This window comes from Camelus bactrianus, chromosome 2 (assembly GCF_048773025.1).
Source record: "Camelus bactrianus isolate YW-2024 breed Bactrian camel chromosome 2, ASM4877302v1, whole genome shotgun sequence".
Lineage (NCBI taxonomy): Eukaryota > Metazoa > Chordata > Mammalia > Artiodactyla > Camelidae > Camelus > Camelus bactrianus.
The window spans coordinates 44,838,319-44,858,353 of NC_133540.1; the positions used below are offsets into that span (position 1 = coordinate 44,838,319).

A 20,035-nucleotide genomic window follows, 5' to 3' on the forward strand; every position below is an offset into this window, starting at 1 on the left:
GTGCGGGTCTTTACAAAGCAGAACTTCATCATCTATGAAGCTGGAATATAGTACTCAGTTCCAAGAGAGCTCTGAAAACTTCTGGCCACTCTGTAAAGCAACCTCCTCCCAGCCTAACGTTCTGGACCCTAATACCTAAAAGCAAGGACTTTGAGGAAGGAAATTACTTTGTTCAAGTATCTGAGTAACAGTCCACACCATCACTCCCACTCCAAGGCTGGGGAGCAGAGTGGCAGCCCAACACGAGCAGCCCTCACACGCCAGGCTTAGGGATCTGTACAAGACACAGTCTTAACCCTTCAGAACTTTGAAATCAGCTGCATAACACTGCATAAATATTTCCCGAGTGCTAGACTGCACACAAGTAGCCCGTGCCACCACTTCCCAACCTTGACCTACAGCACAGATGCTCACTAACCCTCTCAGTCTCTCACAGGGAACCAAAGCTTGACCTCCTAGACTCGCCATCACCACACCTGAGGCAACCCTGAGCTATCAGCAGTGGTGTGTGAGACAAGTGCCATCCTGGTCTTGACAGCAGGAGATGCAGGCAGATGAGGTGCAGGAGCCCCGAGCTGTATGTACACAAAAATGACCAACTTATAGAAAAGAGGTCACGACAGGCAGGGCACTCAACCAAGGCAGGGCTTCCCCAAAGGTAAGCCTGGACAGAGATCAACGGGTAAGAGGAAAAAGCACTTGTGTTTGGAGAAGGACTTAAGGAGAATCACTGAGGTGAAAACACAACTATGTGTTTGGAATATGGTGAGCTTGGATGGAGTGGAGTTTACTGTGAAAAAACAGCCACAGCTGAAGATCTGAATAGCACTGCAGAAATTTTTTTTTTTTGAGGGAAAAACAAAAAACCCCACCAGAGCAGGAAATTGTGTGGACCAGACCTTCTGTGGCCTTGGGGAAGCGCTTCATGTCTCTGGACTGTTCCCTTGAAGTAAGTAAGTGGGGGGAGGGGTGGAAATCGGGGCAGGGACTGCAGACCCTGCTCCACACACGCACAGAATTCATCCCTCATCAATCCCACCACTCTCGTCCACGAGCCACACACAGACTCGGCGTCCGTCTCAACACACCTGCCACAGCCGGACAAGCGCACGTCCAACAAAGAGCCCATGACTCGTAGACTAACAGGCTGTGATGGAGCTGGCGTTGCCAGGCGGTGAGGAGTCTCCACTCTCACCTGCAGGCTTAACAGACTTCTCTACTCATCGTTCGTTAACAAACCACAGCCCACGGGCTCTCTCACCCATCTCCTTAAACTCCTCATTGGTCAGTTCCAGCCACGCAGCGTCCATGTCATTGAGATCGTAACGGCACACACTGTCGGCCAGCGTCCGGATATCCACATAGCCCAGCTCTGGAGGCTCGGAGCCCGAAGAGATGATGTATTTCTTAGGCCTGATGAACATGAGGGACTTCTCTTCAGACACGACCCTAGTTAACAAGAAAACAGGGCAGCCAGGTTACCCTTCTGCCACACAAAAAGAAGTTTGTCAGAAGGCCCCAAGTTAGCTTCCCCTCCAACCCCCAAACTCCAGGTCATTGCCAGGTTAAGAGACTAAACACCCTAACGACACTGCTAATAAAATGATACAGGAGTCATTTCAGTCCCCAAAATGGAAACAGTTTCAAGTAAAAACACTGCAGAAGTCTCCAAAACCAGCTTCTCCTACGAGGCTTCCTGTAACGCCCCTGCCCTGCCACCATCTATAGCAGCAGTTGCTGGCCTGCTGGCAACACGAAAGCACTGACTCCCTAAGTGTCAAGGGATAAATCACTGCCCACTAACCAGGTCTGTCCGCCCCTGCTGGAGGCCACCAAGGCCTGGGTTCTCAATAACACTGAGGAAATGAGAGCAGCCACACAGGCAGCGCACGCACAGAACGCTGGGGAACTGAGGGGAGAAATCCATTGCCTCTGGTTCTAAAACTCAGGCCTTGACCATTACTGAGCAGCCTGAGAATCAGAGTCCTCGCCAAGTGGGAGATACTCCCAACACATACTGGGGACCCCATGATGGGAACACAAGTCCCCTCTGCTCCTATACTCCACCCTCGCCCCTAGCCTGTGAACAGCTGGAGAAGTGCTGTCCACCACACCCCACTCAGAAGAACGACAGCACACCGAGAAGGTCAAATCGCTGCCGACTGGGAATGAGAGGCCTCTTCCTGAGAGCAAAGGTGGCCTCGGGGGCCCTACAGAGCCTCACAGTCCCTCCAGGTCTCTCTGTGTGTCAGTAGGTTGCATTAACACCCAGTTGTCCAGTTTGTCAAACTACCTCCATCACCCTGATCATTACCAGAGTGATTTTATCTACATGACACGGAGATGGGGAAACTCAAGTTATTTCTCCTGCTCAACCAAGAGCAGGGTTTCAGCTAAAACCTTCCATAAGCTGTGTTAACGTTTACTCCTCTTATACTGGGCCCCTAACTCCTGGACAGAAATCGCCAGTGCTGAACAGTTGATGCTGCAGACTCTAAGGCAAACAGACGGTGTTTATCCTGCAGAGCCCAGGGAGACACTCCATCCACTCCACAGGCTGGCGTCTGGCCTATGGAGGCATCGGAGTGGTCACGTAAGCCTGCGTGTTTGTGTGGACACAACATGTTTTGTCACAGAGATCCCAAACACAGTAATCAGATTCGATCATCCCAAGTGCCTGAGGGATAGTCACCACTCGGGTGAGGGCCGAGGGGTCAGTTCAGCCCACACTCGACAATGGTGCAAGAGTCCATTTCGCAAAGCAGGCAGCTGACTGACGACACAGCAGGAGGAGAGGCACGCGGGCTCTCTTCCAGGAGGAGCCTCCAGGCCATGGGAGCAAATCAGCCTAGCTTCGTGCTGAGGCAGGTCATCAAGGACCCAACCCTCCACACTTTTAAGGGGAAAAGTGGTTTAGAAGTAAATCCAGAGAAATCCCCAAGAACAATTGGGCAAAGTCCATCCAAGGAGAACTCATCAAATTTACTCCTCCTCTGAGCTCCACCTTGACACGACCCTAACCTGGCAGGCCTGCTCACACCCGTCCTCCCCAAAGGTGCAGTCGACCACGGCAGGACCCAGTAAGGCCAGACACCTCTCTCCAGCAGAGCTGCTCCCAGAGGAAAAGAGGAAGCAGCTGTGCAAACATCCAAATGTTCCCTGTTCCCCACCGGCCACTCACTTCCCAGGAAGTCTTGGAATCTACCTTCCTCTCTTAAGAGAGAGCAGCACCTTCCCAAGATGGATACAATGTTGTTCAGAGGCCCAGGGCCCTCAAAACCACTACCTTCAGACCCGAGGTGTGTTTCTAATGCATTTCCCCCTTCCCCCGGAGGCCCCACTGCCCACTCGACACTGCTCCTCTCAGACACCTGGCTGTCAGGACAGAGAGGAATGGCGGGGAGAGACACGGTGCTCCTCTCCCAGGGCACGTCTACCTGGCCACAGGCTGAGGGATGGTCCCAGGGCTCACTGGCACCTGGACCCCCTTCTCCCACTCCTGTCTCCAGGGATCTGCCAGCACATAATACTCATCCGGGTTCAGCTGGTAGGAGTCGTGCAACTTCATGGCGGTGATCAGGTCTGTCCTAAACACCTGGAAAGGGAGAGAAAGGATCGCTGACGCTGGATGTTTGCATTCTTATTCAGAGCACTGGCAGCTGCGGGGTAACCATGGAGCTGCCATGAAACAGGGTCACTGTTTCAACAGAGAACCAGTCTGACCTATTATAGGAAACCCCTTGGCCTGCTGCACCCGGGGCCTCTCTCAGGCTTGGGGTAGTGGCAGCTCACCCTGTCCTCACTCCCTCACCAGCTCTGAGAGATGAGAGTGTCTGCACCGGCTACAGCAAAAAAGGAACCTTGCTGTCCTCCCCTGAAAAACTCTAAGAACTCCCAATTCACCGAACAGGCTGCTGGAAACATGCGCCTGAAAATCCCTGGAGGGAAGTATCTCACTCAGGGGTGCCATTTTGGTAAATGTTTAAGAAATAAAACTTCACCAACCATGTAACAACTCCAAGCCAAACCCAGAGCCACAAGGCTGCCTCTGTCACACTCAGATTGCCCCCACCCGGCCCCTGCCCACCAAAGCACTAGGGCTTACAGCAAGGGGTCTGGGGAGGGCAGGTCCTGGTTGGTCAGTGCCAGGCAGAAGTACAGGCCAGAAAAATGTGGGAGAGAAGCAATGACAAGCCAGTGGAATCAAGGCAGAAAATGGGCTTATAAAAAGTGTATTCGTTCGCACACCTTCTCCTGGCACAACTTCTACAATGAAGTGGCATTTGCAGAGAAAGGAGCAGAAGGAAAGAGGGAAGGAGAGAGAGAGAAAGAATCAAGCAAGCTACTAGCCTCTCCTCCCCCTGCCAAAAACAGACCCACAAGACTCCAAAGTACCCCTCTGCCAAGAGGGGGCCTCAATCCCTCACTGCAGGCTGGGGGACCACGTCCTCCTGCGGGGGCCAAAGGACAGCAGCAGCACAGCTCTGCCTCCCCGCTGGGGCCTTGTCCTCAGTCCACTCAGGTCTCAGGACCACACAAGGAAGCTCTGGCCCTGGCGTGAGCACTGGCCCAAAGTTGTATTTGGCACAACGTGTGCCTGCATCTGAAAGCTACACTCTCTGTTTACACAAGTCACAATGCTGAACTCTCTCTTCTTGGGACAGGGAGTTCCTTCTTGTGCTGCTAAGCATAGTTCACATTATATGCCTGCTATTAGGTCCGTATTTGTTTTTCCTGGTGGCTTTTCAGGCTGGTGATCACTTTAATAAACTTCACCATAATAAAGCCTGAGGCAGTATCTAAATAAAAAGGTCATTTCTTCAGACTGCCATTCTGGACCAGACTTTTCCCCAGTATGCTGCTCCTTGTTTCTAAAATCCCAGTAACAAGAGAGAACCTGGCTGTGCACCTTCCACAAAAGCCCAAGTAAGATGGAGTCCCCTGCAGCACTGAGTCCCCAGAACAGGTGCTGGGGCCCGGGTGCACATGAACCTTGTCAGTCCGCCTTCCCCACCCCCAAAGAGAAAAGTCCTTCACATAAAGTCACAGGTTTACATATTCAGGTGGCAAACCAGTTAAAAACACTTTCCAACTTAGTCTGATAAATAAGAAGTGAGGGAGTCTGCCAAAGAAGGAAAATCAAACTGAGGTGACAAGAGGAAAAAAGGCAGCCCACTGTTCCCGCACTCAAGGAACTCGGATACGATGGTCAAGGATGGACACAGATGCCCTCAAATGGACGTGAACTCCTGTGTCCCCAGCAGAGCTACACGTTAGCACTTTAAGTGGAAAGCAATGTCAACTCAAGAGAAATTTTACAAAAAGCCTGGAACAAAACCCAAGTTGGGGAGCAGGCCGGCCCTCAGTGCCAGCACCAGAAGGGGCTCTAACCACACCCGGGAGGCAGTGGTGCTGGTCACCCGGGCACCAGCTTCCTATTAGAGCCCCGGTACCCCTGCCCTGAAATAAAAGGCACACAGTGTGAACATCAGAAAGGTACTGAGGGGGCTGTGGAGGTAGCACGAGCAGCAGAGTCACTGTGAGACCAAAGAGAGGGAAGACGGCACTGCAGGTGCAAAAGGACAAAGGCCTGGAATAAATCAAGGCAACGAAGCGGCCGCCCTGTCACGAACACCTAATCTGACGTTTACGTGCCCCCAGGGACGGTTTTCCACAGTTCTGAAGCACGCATCCTACTTCCTCATGGAGGAAGTTATTTCACAAGCACATAACCCCTACCCTCCTCAACACAGAGCCCCCAGCATCCCTCTCACAGTCGGAGGAGACGCAGTTCCTTAGGGACGGCGGCCACCTCGGAACTCACTGCACCAAAAGGCAGCACAAAACCAAGGGGCTGAACTAAAAACTCTCTATTCTGAGCATAACCTGCTCACCTGAAAACGGTGATAAACTAAAATGCCTTTTCTTCAATCATTTAAATCCTCAGAGTCCAGCCCAAGGCTTTCAGAGAAAAGAGATCTCAGGACTGGCAGGGCCCCTGATAAACGAAAGCCAACAAAGACATGCACCTACAGCCTTACAGAGACAGGTAATGGGTAGGCAGGCAGGCAGACAGACAGACAGACAGACAGAAACAAACGGGAGGGCACAGGGAAACCGAAGATGAGAAACAGATGGGGGAAGAGCCTTAAGCATAATCCCCAGAACAAAACTCCCAGAATTACGTTGGCTTTTGCCAAATAAGCCACAAATTCATAGCTAAAACTAACTTGAGGCTGGCAGTGACTGGCAGCAGCCAGACACACTGATCTCCTGGCCAGAGGGAAAGTTGCTGGGAGCCAGCAAAGATGGAACAGAAAAGGAAAAAAAGAATAAAATTAATAATAACAACTAACATTTACTGAGCACATTTCACCTGCTTTGTATGCATTAACCTCTGTGTATTAACCCACTTAATCCTCACTAGAATCCTATGAGGTAAACACCTGTGTTACCCCATCTTACAGATTTGGAAACTGAGACACCGAGAGGTTAAATAACTCGCCCAAGAATGCACAGACATCAATACCAATCAACCAGGTGCGTGTGTCAACCATACACTCACACACACGCGTACGACAGTCACACCAGCATTCGGGAAATACCTCTGAAGGCTTTCGGTCTTCATGTCTGGAGCATGAACTTCTCCTGTGCTGGGATCGGGAATTCTGTGACCACGTAGTTGACAGGCCTAAAGAAATAAATATCCGAACAGGAACAATTAAAAATTGAACAATTAAGAACACACAAATCAGTGTTTACAGGGGTCTTTTTTTTTTTTTAAGCCAAACTGAGCAAGGCTTCCCTCAGTGCCACCCCAGGAGACAAGTCAATGCTCTGCCGGCGCTCTCCTCCCCCAGAGCTCCTCCACCCCCATTACTCACTTACACACTCACTCCCCAAAGCAGGCCAACAAGACCCTCTGTGTGGCTGTGCTCAGGGGTCCTGTGTCACAGAACAGCTCACGGGAGGGGAGAGGCTTTTCAAGAACACCACACAGGTGGAACCTCTGTCCCTAAGCCTGCACTTGAGGCTCCAAGTCTCACACTGGTAAATATAAATTCAGAAACTTTCTTGAATTTCCAGTAACCTTTCTAAACACGAAGATCATTATGCTAAATCCTAAAAGCCATCCCCCAAAACATAAGAAAAAAAGTTTTGACTCCGCAAAAAAAAAAAAAAAACTTTAGCATTTCCTGGAACAGGGAAGTTCAGATCTGCTGTACACTAGCTGCTACAGCCAAATCACCTTTAAAACTGCGTACTCCTCTCTTTCCCCAGAAAAAGCCTGTCAGCTCTTTTCTGAGCTCTGAAGATAAGGTATTCTTATCCCTGGTCACACGGCCCCTCCCCCACCAGGACACGGAAACTGGAAACCCTACCAGGACACCTTTGTCTCCTAACTGCCACCAAGTCTGAGCCTGAGCTCCTCTCAGGCCTAAGACCCCTCTGCAGCACAGCCTCCATCCTGCTTTCCTGGTGTCCCCACTCTGTGGGCCCTGTCTTCCAGGTGCCCCCCCCCCCCGGCAGTGCTCATCCAAGCCTACAGTCCTACTCAGCACGCCCAGGAGACCGCCAAACCTGTGTGACCTGCATTCCCACGCTCATCTCCCACCCAAGCACTAGGTCCACGTTCACTCTCAGATCAGACATCAGCCAAGTCCACGGTGTTCCTGAGATGGGTCAGAGTTCAGCACCACACTAACTGGGCTCAACATCTTACCCAAACCCGTTCTTCTACTCCTACTTTGAGGAATTATCACCACCACTCCCACTTGAAGTCAGTAATCTTAAGAGTCATCCTAGACTCTCCTGACTCAGGACACATCCAATCAATGAATGCCTGAGTCACATCAGTTCAACTGCCCAAAACCTCAGAATCCCGGTCTTCTCTGTCTGTGGGTGCTGGACCACCATCAGAGACCTGAAACAGCTCTCACTACCACCTGCAGGGTGTCTAACTTCCTAATAACGTGCCTCCACCTTGATTACAACTGTACCATTTCCCAGAAATTTAACAGCCCCTCCCCGACCCCAGAAAGCTGAGACCTGAGGGAACCTCTACCGTACCAGTAAAATCACCTGTCACTCAAACAAGAAACTCTTATCTCTACGGATTCCAGAAACAAGGGACACAGAATCAAAACATCCTTAAGACCTTGGGGGCATTAAGAAATAGACTCTGCACATAAGCCTATCATCAGATTTGCAATGACAGAGACTAAAGGGGATTGCCACGCTCCCCTGACAGGGGAGAGGTCGGCACTACCCTTGAAGGCCAGTTCTGAGGCCCGATACTGGGTCAACTGACTGCTGTCAGGCCAGCAGAACTAGATTTCCTACTAGTGGCCCTACTGCACTGCTCGGTAATATTTTCAAAACTTCTTCTTTAAAAAATAATCCTAAGTATCTTTCTTTAGACTCCAAATGAACAAGAAATCTTCACTCCCACACTGCAAGAAATATTCTGGGCACACTGGGGTGATTCCGACTTGCAGGAAGTTCTAAATCTAGTCACCACTGGAGAAAGAAAGACAGAAGCCAAGCTAGGAACCCAGAGAGGAAGGCAGCTGGGCAGCTCGTGTGTTTAACAGGCCCCTCTGCCAACCTCTGGTCCTGCAGGCCACCCCCAGCCAGCCCACAGGCTGAAAGCAGAGATGGGAAGAGCACAAGCAACTCGGGGTGGGACTGCCCAAGGGCTAGGGGCGGGGAAGGAGACACAGGGCAGAAGAGGGATGGCCCCTTTACTTAGAATTACCATGTAAAGGGTTGTAAGTGATAAGGAATGAAACAGAAAAACTTTAAATTCATTCCACAGCTATAATTCAAAAACTAACACGGTGGGGAGGGGAGGCGAGTGCTTACAGTTAAATACTATCAAAGTTAAAGCAGAAGCAACAGATTTGTTCATTCTCAAAGTTCTGTGGCCCTCTTGCCTCTTCCTAGGGATCTGTCAGGATCCCTCCAGGGTAGCTTTCAAGGTTCCCAGGAAGTTTCAGCTTTGCTGGCACAGAACAAACCAAGTAATGGCAATCACTTTGAAACTTTTCCTAGTACTGCTTTTATATTCTTGAAAAATGTTGTCTGCTTTTAAAAACATATATTCAAAAATGCTATAAATTGGTATCTGATCGTATTACCCAAGAGAAACTCTGGTCCACCCAGAAATAGTCTGTTCCTCTTCCTTTTCATTTGCCTAATGCAAGAGGAGGAAGAGAAAAATTAATAAAACTTACACTGCAGAAAGGGAAAGGCTGGGAGGAAAACTAAGTTTAAATTACCACTGACACAAGGAATGTCCTTAGCTTATTTATAAAAGACAAAAAACAGAAACCATGCAAACACCCACCACCAGACTGAATGAATGAACAAATCATGGCAAAACCACAACGGACTACTACCCAGCAATAAAAAGGAACGAGCCGGTGATAGATGCAACACGGATGTATGTGGGAATAATTATGTGGCATTAAAGAAGCCAGATGAAAAGAATACGAACTGTATTATTCCGTTTATATGAAACTCCAGAAAATATAAGCTAATCTATAGTGACAGAAAGTAGATCAGAGGTTGACTGAGGAAAGCAGGGGGGGAAGGATTATCTTGAGTTATATGATTTCATGGGTGTAAACGTGTCAAAATGTATCAAAGCATACACTTTAAATGTGTGCAGAAAATACCTGGTGACTTTCTATCATCCATTAACAGTGAAGGAAAACAAAATGCTCCATTTTACTTCACACGGGTGGCTGGTACGAAGCCTGCACTTCGCTGCTCAACAGCGAGAAGCAGGATCCTCCACGCCCCACACAGGTACCTACTGGTGATCCCCTCCTTCTAACTCACTGTACTACTCAGAGCACACAGTGTACCTAAGTCAGCGCTGTGCACACAGCAGATTCTCAATTTTTTTTTCAAGTTTTTAAATGGAAAAAATATAGTGTCATTGTTCAGGACAGACAGTCACGCTCAACGAGAACCATCACTGTTACTCAAGCACTGCAGGTGGCAGGTACCAAAGACACACTCCTGTTTTAACTACTAGAAGATATGCTTTTGAGCTTAAGGAAAATGAGGTCCTGGCAAACAGAGACAGCATGGTGGGGCCGCTGTTTCCTGACAGGAACGCACTCCCCTGACAGAGCACCCACAGCGAGCCCACGGGAGACTCAGAGCACCTGCCTTGACGTTCTTCACCACTTCTCCCTCAGCCACATTCTCTCCGGGTACTTCCCAGACGGCCATCAAGCTCCCAGAACACAATCCCAAGCAAAAATGGCCCGCACTCCATTTTAATTTTAAAATGCTATGGGTTTTTTTGGAAGTATACTGGGTGAAGAAAAAGAATTAAACCAGAAATGAGAGTATTTCAAACACCAAAAGGACTGGGGAGGCAGTGATTCACACTGTGGTATAACACTGGCCACTTCTTAGCTCTTAAAAACCACGTGCTAAGATTATGCTGAGTTGGTGCCGCATTTTGTTTTTTTTCAGAGTGCTAACATTTAATGACAAGCTAAATTAAGAATATGGCAAGTAACTTTTTGTTTGTTGCTTTCAGGAGAGGAGTTGGCAACTCTAAAAACTTGGTAATATCTAAAAAGTACTGTATTACCCACACACAAGATATTACCTAAAGTTAAGTCTACTCTAGTGACAAGTGTGACTTTTAGCTTCTTGACATGTACGCTGTTTGAGTATCAACAATTAATCTATATTAAACACTGAAAAGAGTTAATGGAATAAACCCTTGTTTTGATTCACTGTCCCCAATTTCCATTAAAACAAATTTGGGAGCAATAATAAAAGTCATAAAAGGCTCACAGATCAGAGCACTATGAGCATGGATCTTGTGTGTGCACTGCATTCTGAACCCTGCTTCCTGGTCCTATTATGCATTTACCTCAAATACTCCTTTGAAATATTAAAAATAGCCACACAGTCTTGCCCTAGATCTAAAATAAGGAAAAACCTCAAGAGTACATCTAATACATATTGCACACACCTCCCATTTGACAGTTCGTGTATGTGTAGCCTCCCAGGTTGTCCTGCACATGAAAGGTTCAGAAATTAGAATGAATGGCAGCCTGGGTGGGTGCTCACACCACCACAAAATGCAAAACTACGAAAGAACCTAACCACTGATCAAATAGCGTATCTCCTGTGTCTCACATCCTGTTTCTAAATGCTAAATACTACCCTTGTGTCTCTAGAAGTGTTAAATCAGCTTAGCACAGTAAGAGGCTTAGGACCAGCAAGCATGGAGCCCAGCAGGCCAACCACTGTCACCATAACAGTGCAGGCTTCATTACTGCAAGGCGAGGCCAGCCTTGCGCAAGTAAAGCGGTACTATGCAAAGTCCTAGCTAAAAGAAAGCAAACTGAATGTAGTTCCCAGCTACTTGCTTTAACTGCATGATAACTGTATGACCTAAGACTCGCACACCACTGCTATTTCCAGCATGGTCTGACCCCACATCTCCCGCCGCCCAGCCCGCCCTTCCATCCCAGCATGGCTTATTGGCTCCATGGTCCAAACTCACTTCCGTCTTTCAAAAAACAAAGCTTAATGGGTACATTCAGAGAACTGGCCCAGGAATGTTCCAACATATTTAAATACACTTGGCCTTCAACCAACTGACACAAATGCTTCACAGTAACCCAGCCCTTCTGTTGAGTCCAAGTCTAGGGCCACAGAGACTAGCTGGTGGACCAGACCGTCCGTGCTGTGTTAGCAGCTCCTCAAGCCCAAGATGATGCTCTTCCACTGTCAAGGACAAGCCACACGTCAGGTTTGGAAAGGGGCAAAGCCATCTCCGCGTGCCTTGAGGTGACATGGGCACAGCACACATTCTGCAGTACTTGAGACAAAACTCTCATTTCAAGAATCCCTACACAAGATGTCCTTGGTGTCCTAAGATGCAACTGATGGAGGGAAGGGAGTAAATTAAAGGCATAGTCAAACAGAAATAGAAACGGAAGCAGACTTAACTTTTATGCAAAAGGGAAACCACCAAGAAACCTCAGAAGACTTGCCATGAAAGGAACCAAGAACAGTCAGTCAAACGTAAAAAAAAATGACAAGTTATTGAAAAACGTAAGAGAACCCATTAAATGCATGAGACATAAAAGGTCCAAGCAGAAGTATGTTTCATCCACTAAAAGTCTTGGTCTTTCTTTTCTGTTTATCCGTCAGCTGGAGAGAACCCAGAAAAACAAAAGTCCTCACATAACTTCATGTTCATCAACCAGCATTACAAAGCGCGAAATTCGTAGGCCTGAATTCTACTCAGCTCTTTTCTGCACCTTTGTTATCACAAAGGTGATAACTTGGCTAGAACTTGGCTAGATAACTAGAGAAGACAGAAGTGTTTCAGGGTCAGCAGAAACTGAGAGACCAGGGAGGGCCCCCACAAGTACCTGTTCCAGACCTCCAACCACACCCTAGGCCTTCCCACAGGGAGGTCAGCACAGCCCTGAAATTTAGGACATTAGGCAGGTGAAAACAATCCCCAGGCCCAATTCCAGCACGCGCCTGTGGAAGCGTCCCCACACCACCAACCATCAGACACCAGCAGGGTGTCCAAGAATTCAATTCCATTCTGACACCACCTACCCAGAGACAGAACTCGATTCCACAGGATCAGCACCACAAAACCGCCCTTCACTTCAGATGCCAGCTGCCAACCCCAGGTTGTTACCTGTGCTTCGGACTGACTGGCTATAAATCAGAGGTTCCCATGACCCCTTCCTTACTTGGGTTCAATTAATTTGTTAGAGTGGCTCAAAGAACTCAGAGAAACATGTTACTTACCAGATCACCAATGTATTATAAAGGGATATTAAAAGGATATGAATCACCAGCCAGATGAAGAAGAAATACATTAAGACAAGGCATGGGGAAAGGGCATGGAGCTTCCATGCCCTCTCAGAGAGCACCACTCTCCCCAAATCTCCATGTTCACCAACCGGGTAGCTTCCTGAACCCTGTCTTTTTGGGTTTTTATGGAGGCTTCATTACACAGGCATGATGGATTAAATCATCATTGATTTAATGGTGCAACCTCCAGCCCCTTTCCCCTCCCCACAAGCTAGGGCTTTGGAAATACCAAAAACAGCTGGTGGACCCCACTGTCATGTTTTCCGAAAACCCTAGTTCGCCGAAACTCTGAAGGACAGAAGACCATGGACTGGGAAGCAGGAAATACAGTGCTTGTTTCCCCAGGTCACACCCTGGCACAATGTGTAACTTCAGAGACTGGCTAGGCCACTCAGTGCCAGGAGCCCAGCAATTACAGACACAGCCTGCAAACACCCCAACATACTTCATCCAACAGCCAAGGCCAGCCCTCCAGGGCACCTGGAGAAAGGCCTCAACAACTATGACGGCAGCTGGATGAGGGCTTGCACCAGCATGGAAAACGCCCGTCCATCCCCAACTGTAAACACCACACTGGCATTCCCCCTGGATCAGGCCACAAATCAAAGCAAAGAGCTCCAGTCCAGGAGGCCAGGCGGGCCCAGCCGTGGTACTGGGGCCCTAAGCTGACGTCTACAGCTGCCTCTCCTCCATTTAGATGTGCTCTGCTTTGGGCTGGGAGCTGCTGCCAAACTTCTGTTGGGGCTGCAGGCTGGAAAGGCTGGACAGTGGCCACTGCACAGACCCAGCCCTTCTTACAAGCAAGGCTACAAGTACCTGGCTGAGGGCAGGCTCAACTCTGCGGACTGAGCAGGGGCAGAAGGCACCCCACACACACCACCACAGGTCGACACAAGAGGATATATGCCCATGCAAACTAGCAGGCTGGTGGCAGAAGCCTACACCATGACACAGCTGCCCTCAGAGAGGGTGGAAAGGGTGTGCCATGGTGTGGATACGTGCATATGTTTACAAAGCTTGGCATTCCGGGGCTTCTCAATGAGAGCCGCTTGTTACTGCAACCATCATCCACTATGACTAAACCATTAGGCCTGGACAGACAGCACAGCCGTACAGTACCACTACACGCTTTAACCGAAGCAACTGTGTGACACAAGGCCAGCCTGCCTTCCTTCTACTAGCAGCTATCTAACGGACTACTGGTCCTACTAGTGTAGCCCAGGGTAGAACAAAACCCAGCCTGGTCTTCTTACGTTAACCCTCTAGGACCCTTTAAATATTCGCCTCAGTCCTCTATCCCTGCCTTCAGGGAGGCCAGCATAGACATAAGTATATTAGGAGGCGGAAGAAAATGCATGTTTGGATGAAACATTTGGTCATCTAGGGCTGTTATGGCCTGAATTGTGTACATCCCCCTCTAAAATTCACATATTGAAGCCTAACCCCCAGTACTTCTGAATGCGATTATATTTGAAGATAAGGCCTTTAAATGAGTGATTCAGGTTAAATGAAGTCTTCAGGGTTGGCCCTAATGCAGTCTCCCTAGGGTCCTTACAGAAAGACATTTAGATGCAGAGACACCAGGGATGCACATGCTCAGAGGAAAGACCCTGTGAGAGCACAGGGAGAAGGCGGCCGTCTGCAAGCCAAGGAGAGAGGCCTCAGGAGAAAGCAAACCTACTGGCACCTTGATCTTGGACTCCAGCCTCCAGAACTGGGAGATAAGAAATAAGTATCTGTGGCTGAAGTCCCCCCCCAGTCTGTGGTATTTGTCATGACAGCCCAAGAAGACGAATGCAAGGCCCTGTGAGACTACCAGGAGCCTCTAAACAGCCAGAAGGACTGGACTGGGCCGGTGTCCGGAACTGCACCGTCCAATATGGTAGTCACTAGCGACATGGCTTTTTAAATTTTAATTTTAATTAAATTAAATTTTAAAACTCAGTTCCTTAGTTACATCAGATCATTTCCCTCCTACTGGGCAGCTCCAGTCCGGAGAGAACATTCCAAGAGAACCATTTCTAACTCAGATTTCCCAAGGTGGAAGTGAGGCAGTGCTGAGAGCCAAAAGAGTGAGCAAACACAGACCTGCTGCTCAGCCAAGAATGTATGAAAATGGAGCTCTTCGCCTTTTACTGGACACTGGTAGTATGCAGAAGGAACTCATAACCCTTCTGATTAATTCTGAACCTAAAAAGTAAGCTTTTAACTGCTGTAGGACAAAACTGTGTACTCTGAGCAAGCAGCAAGCATTTATTGAGTGCTTATGACCCCTGAGGACACTTGATAGGCACTACAGAGTGCAAGGGAGAAATACCTAAGCACGTTTTTGCCTCAAGGAGTAAAAAGCCTAAGTAAATATTAGAGAAAACAGGTAATGAGGACTGTGAAAACGACCAGCACTAAGAAATTCAGAAGGCACCCCCGAAGGCAGCAGAGCCCCTCAATCCCCTCCCTGAGATGGAAGGGGAGCCCCATCTCTGGAGCTCCTACTCGTCTCTCCTTCCCTCACCCAGTTCACTCCTTTGTGCCAAACATCAGCTCCCGCTGTCTGTCCCAAAAGACCCATTCATTAAACTTCTCAGTCCCAGTCCTCCCTCCATCTGGTCACAGCTCACTTCCACGTACCTCCAAACTCCCATCACCCTCCCATCCACCAATTCTAGTTCACTGCTTCATGCTTGTATCCAAAGCTCTAATCAGGATTTCATTCCTTCTGTGTCTGAGTTTTTCTGTTTTTAATGTTTCCGGTGGCTGTCAAATGTGGCCACCCACAACAGCAAAGCCTTGCTTTCTAATTTGCCACTTTTAACCTGCCAAAAACTTGGGAGACCAGAAAAACAACCCTGTTTGCCTAAACTAAGAAGGCTTCAGGACCTGCCCAACTTTCCCTGGCCCTCCCTTCCTCTGAATTTGTGTCTAGACATATACATCTCCACAGTGCTTCAAAAAGGCATCTCTGACTGTCCTGATGACTTTGCATCAGGCTGGGTTTTATATATGTCAAAGACACAGTTCCTTGAAAGCAGCCCCAATACCTTTCCCATCATTCAGTAGAGCAAGCAATCTTTCAAGGTTTGGCAAATTCTATCTGTAATATGAAACGTAAGCAAATGGGCTGGAGCTCAGGCACTGTGCTAGGTACAAAATTTCCTTGTTATCCAAAGGGAGCTCTTCCCCGGGTAGTCTGTTAGCTTCAATACACAGACGCTGTGTGACATTTATTTTGACTGCCTGGAAGCCAACTAACTTCTGGTTCTCAGAAGCACTGTGAAAATATGAGGATGCCAGAGCTGAGATGCAGACAGTAGTAGTATTAATACAGTCATGTTCAAATCAGTGAAGAGCACTGATTTGTGCCCTACTAAAAACCTGTACTTAGTATTTTCACATCACACTAGGCAGCCTTCAACCGCCCTTTGTTTCAGGTTAGACTAGTTAATAATTAAGTGGCTTCGATTAAGTTTCCTTTTCATAAAAAGCAACTGTGAAGTACTGTAAATGATGTTTAGGAAAAGAGAGACACACCAGTGACTCTTGAAACTGGATTGTTCATCTCTGGATAACAAACAGGAAGCCTGAGGAATGCCCACCTGCAGTCAACCTTACCCGGAAAGATCTGGTTACAGACCTGCAGTATCACACTCAGACAGATGTGTTTCTCAGCTGTAGCTCTTCTCTGACCTGCCTGATATGCAGAGGTCCTCAGCTATTTAAAGCATTACATTAAAAAATCATGTTTTTACACTGACCCAAACCCTGCTAGGCTCCAAGAACAACAAAGCAGGACTTACTGCCATTGTCGTCAGAATCCTCACTGCTGCTGGGAAGGCGACCTCGTTTCATGATCTCCCCGGGAAACAGCAGGCAGCCTGCAAAGCAATGAGACAGCACTTAACCCAAGATGATAATACACAATCATCAAGTTGTGCTTCAGATGGCAGCCCAGGATTTACAGCATACAAAAGCAAACAATCGGCTTTAAGTAGCATTTGAATTGTAAATAGTAAAAAGACCAAAGATACATAATTAGGTGCACTCATTAACAGAACAGGTTGAAAAGGAGGGGGAGGGGCAGAGAAGTCACTTATCAGCAGGTCTCCCAAAGGTGCCAGGCTTCTCTCCCGTTCCTGTGACATTATCACTACAACTACTCCAGGAGTCTCTAGCTGACTGGCAGCAAACACTGCAGGAAAAAAACCCATGGCAATGAGCACAGTGCTTCCTCACTACAGACAGATTAATATTTTCCACGTGTATATGGGGAGTGAGGATGGGGTTGTGCCTGAATGTGAGAATATTTACACTGCTCTGGGCATCATCATGCTTTTTAGGCAAATTTTGCTAAAAGATTCCTACAAATTGAATACCTAGAGTTCTAGGAACAAAACAAATGGGGCACTGGGAATGCAAATGCCTCCCCTAGTCATCTCCAACCTGTCAGCAATTCAAAGCTGGAAAAAGAAGGGACCACAGATATCATATGGTTCTGATCCAGACCCCTCTCCTTTACTGACTAGGATCTTTGGGCAAGTCACTGCCTAAACCTTTTTCTGGCTTCAGTTTCCTAGTCACATTGTGAACAGGGAACGTCTGATTCTAAATCTAATTTCACTACACTTCACCCCAACCCTTTCAGCATTACAATGTGGTGTGTTTCCAGGAACGTGGCACACAGAGCAGTGTGGAGAAAAATATGGAGAACCACTGTACTAGAGTAAGACAGAAACTTCTAGAACTGTCCTAGAACAAGTCAGAATTTAAAAACCCAAAGGTCCATTCTAAATGGACCTGTAAAAGAGGAAGTTAGAAAAAGAAGAAAGCTTATCGCACAATGTAGTCTGTTCCCACCTACAAAATAGACCTATGATTCATTCAAATATTCAGGCCCCTAATCTTTAATTTCAATATTTTATATTTTCTTTCTAAGACACAGGTAGCTAGTGGTAACGGGCTACCTGTTTCCTTAACTTATCCAGTTAGGTTTGCAGATTTTTACCAGTTGATTCTTCAAAAGCCATTAAAAGAATTTCCAAGAGGAAGCCAGGACGTGAGTACTAGGGTTTCACACTGTGAAGCAGGATCACAGTCCTAAAGCCCACCCACCCCTTTCCTGCAGAGCCCCATTTCCCTGTAACTCTAACACCCAGGGCTCGCCTGGGGCAGGTCCACCCCAGAAAGACTTCCACAGCGACAAACCCCTGGGGCCCACTCCCCACTGGAAACAATTGTTTTCCCTACCCTGTCAGCTTGTGCCGAAACACCAACTGCTGACAGCCGACCTCTCTTCAACAATCTTCTAGAAGAAGGCACCCCTGCTCCACCCCGGACCCAACAGGAGGTACAAGGAGAAAACAGAAAGGCAAAGCCTGCTTATTCCCAGCAACAGCTTCAGCTCCTTAGAGCCTGCATTACAAGAGAGCTTGAGAAAAAGAAGAGGGAAAAAAAAAGTGCCACCTAAAGAGGAATTCCTTAAAAGTTAACAGCATGAAGCATCAGGGCAAGAATACAGCCCCCACCTCAGGAGCGGGTGTGAGAACTGAGAAGAGGGTGTGAGAACTGAGAAGAGGCTGCGAAAACCCATCAAAAGCTCCCCAGCTGGAAATGAGGAAACAAACGCTGGTTACATCACTGATTCGGACAACTGACATTTACCTAAATGCAAGAGTCTGGAGAACTTAGAATCTTTTAAAATCAAAATGCCTTCCTCTGTGCTTTCAAACACAGCTTCCAGAGAAAGCATGCACCTCAACAGTCACTGTGTGCAAGATGCAAGCACTGGCCAGGACAGAACGATCCTCCTAAACACACATAAGTACTTGCAAGTGAAACAAGAGTAAAAATAATGTTTCCCTTCTAATGAAACAAGAGTAAAAATAATATTTCCCTTCTAATTTTCATCCACCCCGAAAGACCTTGATGAATAAGGTTGAGAATGTCGTGCTGTACTTCTCCAGGGAAGCTGGCGCAGTAACGGGGAGAGTGCACGCCAGCAGTGCCTCTTCTGAGGCTCTAATGTACTTAATCCTTGACATCAGGCTGATTTATCTCACCTGGGGTTACTTACTCTATCAAGAAATCAAAGTACACACATGTTACTATCTTTAAGACAGACAGTACAGTGCCTGTCTGCTGCAAACATCTGTCCAATGAAGCCAGTGAGAGAAAGCAGAGGGCCCTCAGTATCATTTAAGGCAATGGCTGATTATTATCTAGACAGCAGTAGAATAAGTAATAATAATAATAATAAGGCTATTTGCAACACTCCAGAGAAAGCAGCAAAAAAATACATTAGCCTATAATGCATCCTACGAACATCTGAATACCTAATATATTAGGAGGTGCTGGAGAGAAAATGACTGTCCCTGACCTCATGGAGCTTCTGGTCTAGTTGAGGTGACAGACAAGTCAACAGGAATTCAGTGTTAGTGCCTGACAGTGGTAAACACCAGGCTCTACAGGAGCACAGGCTGATGGAGTCAGTAAGATTCTGAGCAGAGTCCTGAAGAACAAAAGGGAGGTAACAAAAAGCAGCTGCACGACACTCTGGGCAAAGCACTGTAATATTTAACAACGTACACGTCACCAGCATCTTCACGTTCGGAATCTTACTGCTGCTTGCCCATTTCTTTACTAATATACAACCCTTCTGATCTTTCTATTCAATTGCCATGGCTTATCATTTCATAACATATGACCCTCTCAAGTCCTCCTACTGCCCCACCAGCTCTGCAGCCACCTACACCGAGATTACTTCAAGCACCACCCTTCTATTCTACGTGCCCAGTTTCTTACCCTTCCAATTATTAAAACAAACAGAGCCTTCCTACAAGGTGACCTCATCACATTATTCCCTATGCCCATCTCTCTCTCAGTTTCACAATGCAAATGAGTCCAGCCAGAAACCTAGAGGTTTTCCTCCACCAGGCTCCTCCCTGCTCTACCTAAACATCTCTCCAAACAAGCCCCTGTAGCCAGCTTGCCTGGCCTCTGTCCTTGAAAGCACCCCTTCTTTCCAACCTCAGCCTCTGCTGATGGTGCTCCTTGGTCCTGTCCTCCCCACCCATCTCAACACCACCTCGTCTCCAGGCTCAGTGCAAAGCCACTAAGTACCGTCCACCATTCCAATTAAAAGCATCTACACCACTCATTTCAT

At 47.8% G+C, this 20,035-nt stretch overlaps 1 protein-coding gene across 7 annotated transcripts in view; it reads right to left on the reverse strand.

Annotated features, from left to right (window-relative positions):
* Window positions 1-20,035, reverse strand: part of JADE1 (jade family PHD finger 1) — a 206,857-nt gene that overhangs the window by 22,267 nt on the left and 164,555 nt on the right. For 6 of the 7 annotated variants that reach the window (XM_074378656.1, XM_074378651.1, XM_010952558.3 and 3 more), the window contains 4 exons: window positions 16,674-16,751; window positions 6,606-6,691; window positions 3,438-3,595; window positions 1,262-1,449 (listed from right to left, as the gene is read on the reverse strand). In XM_074378656.1, the coding sequence (XP_074234757.1) occupies window positions 1,262-1,449; window positions 3,438-3,595; window positions 6,606-6,691; window positions 16,674-16,725 (484 nt within the window). In that variant the 5' untranslated portion in view covers window positions 16,726-16,751. Of the gene's footprint in view, window positions 1-1,261; window positions 1,450-3,437; window positions 3,596-6,605; window positions 6,692-16,673; window positions 16,752-18,120; window positions 18,255-20,035 lie in introns of those variants that run through there. The other variant, XM_074378662.1, reaches the window with a different exon arrangement.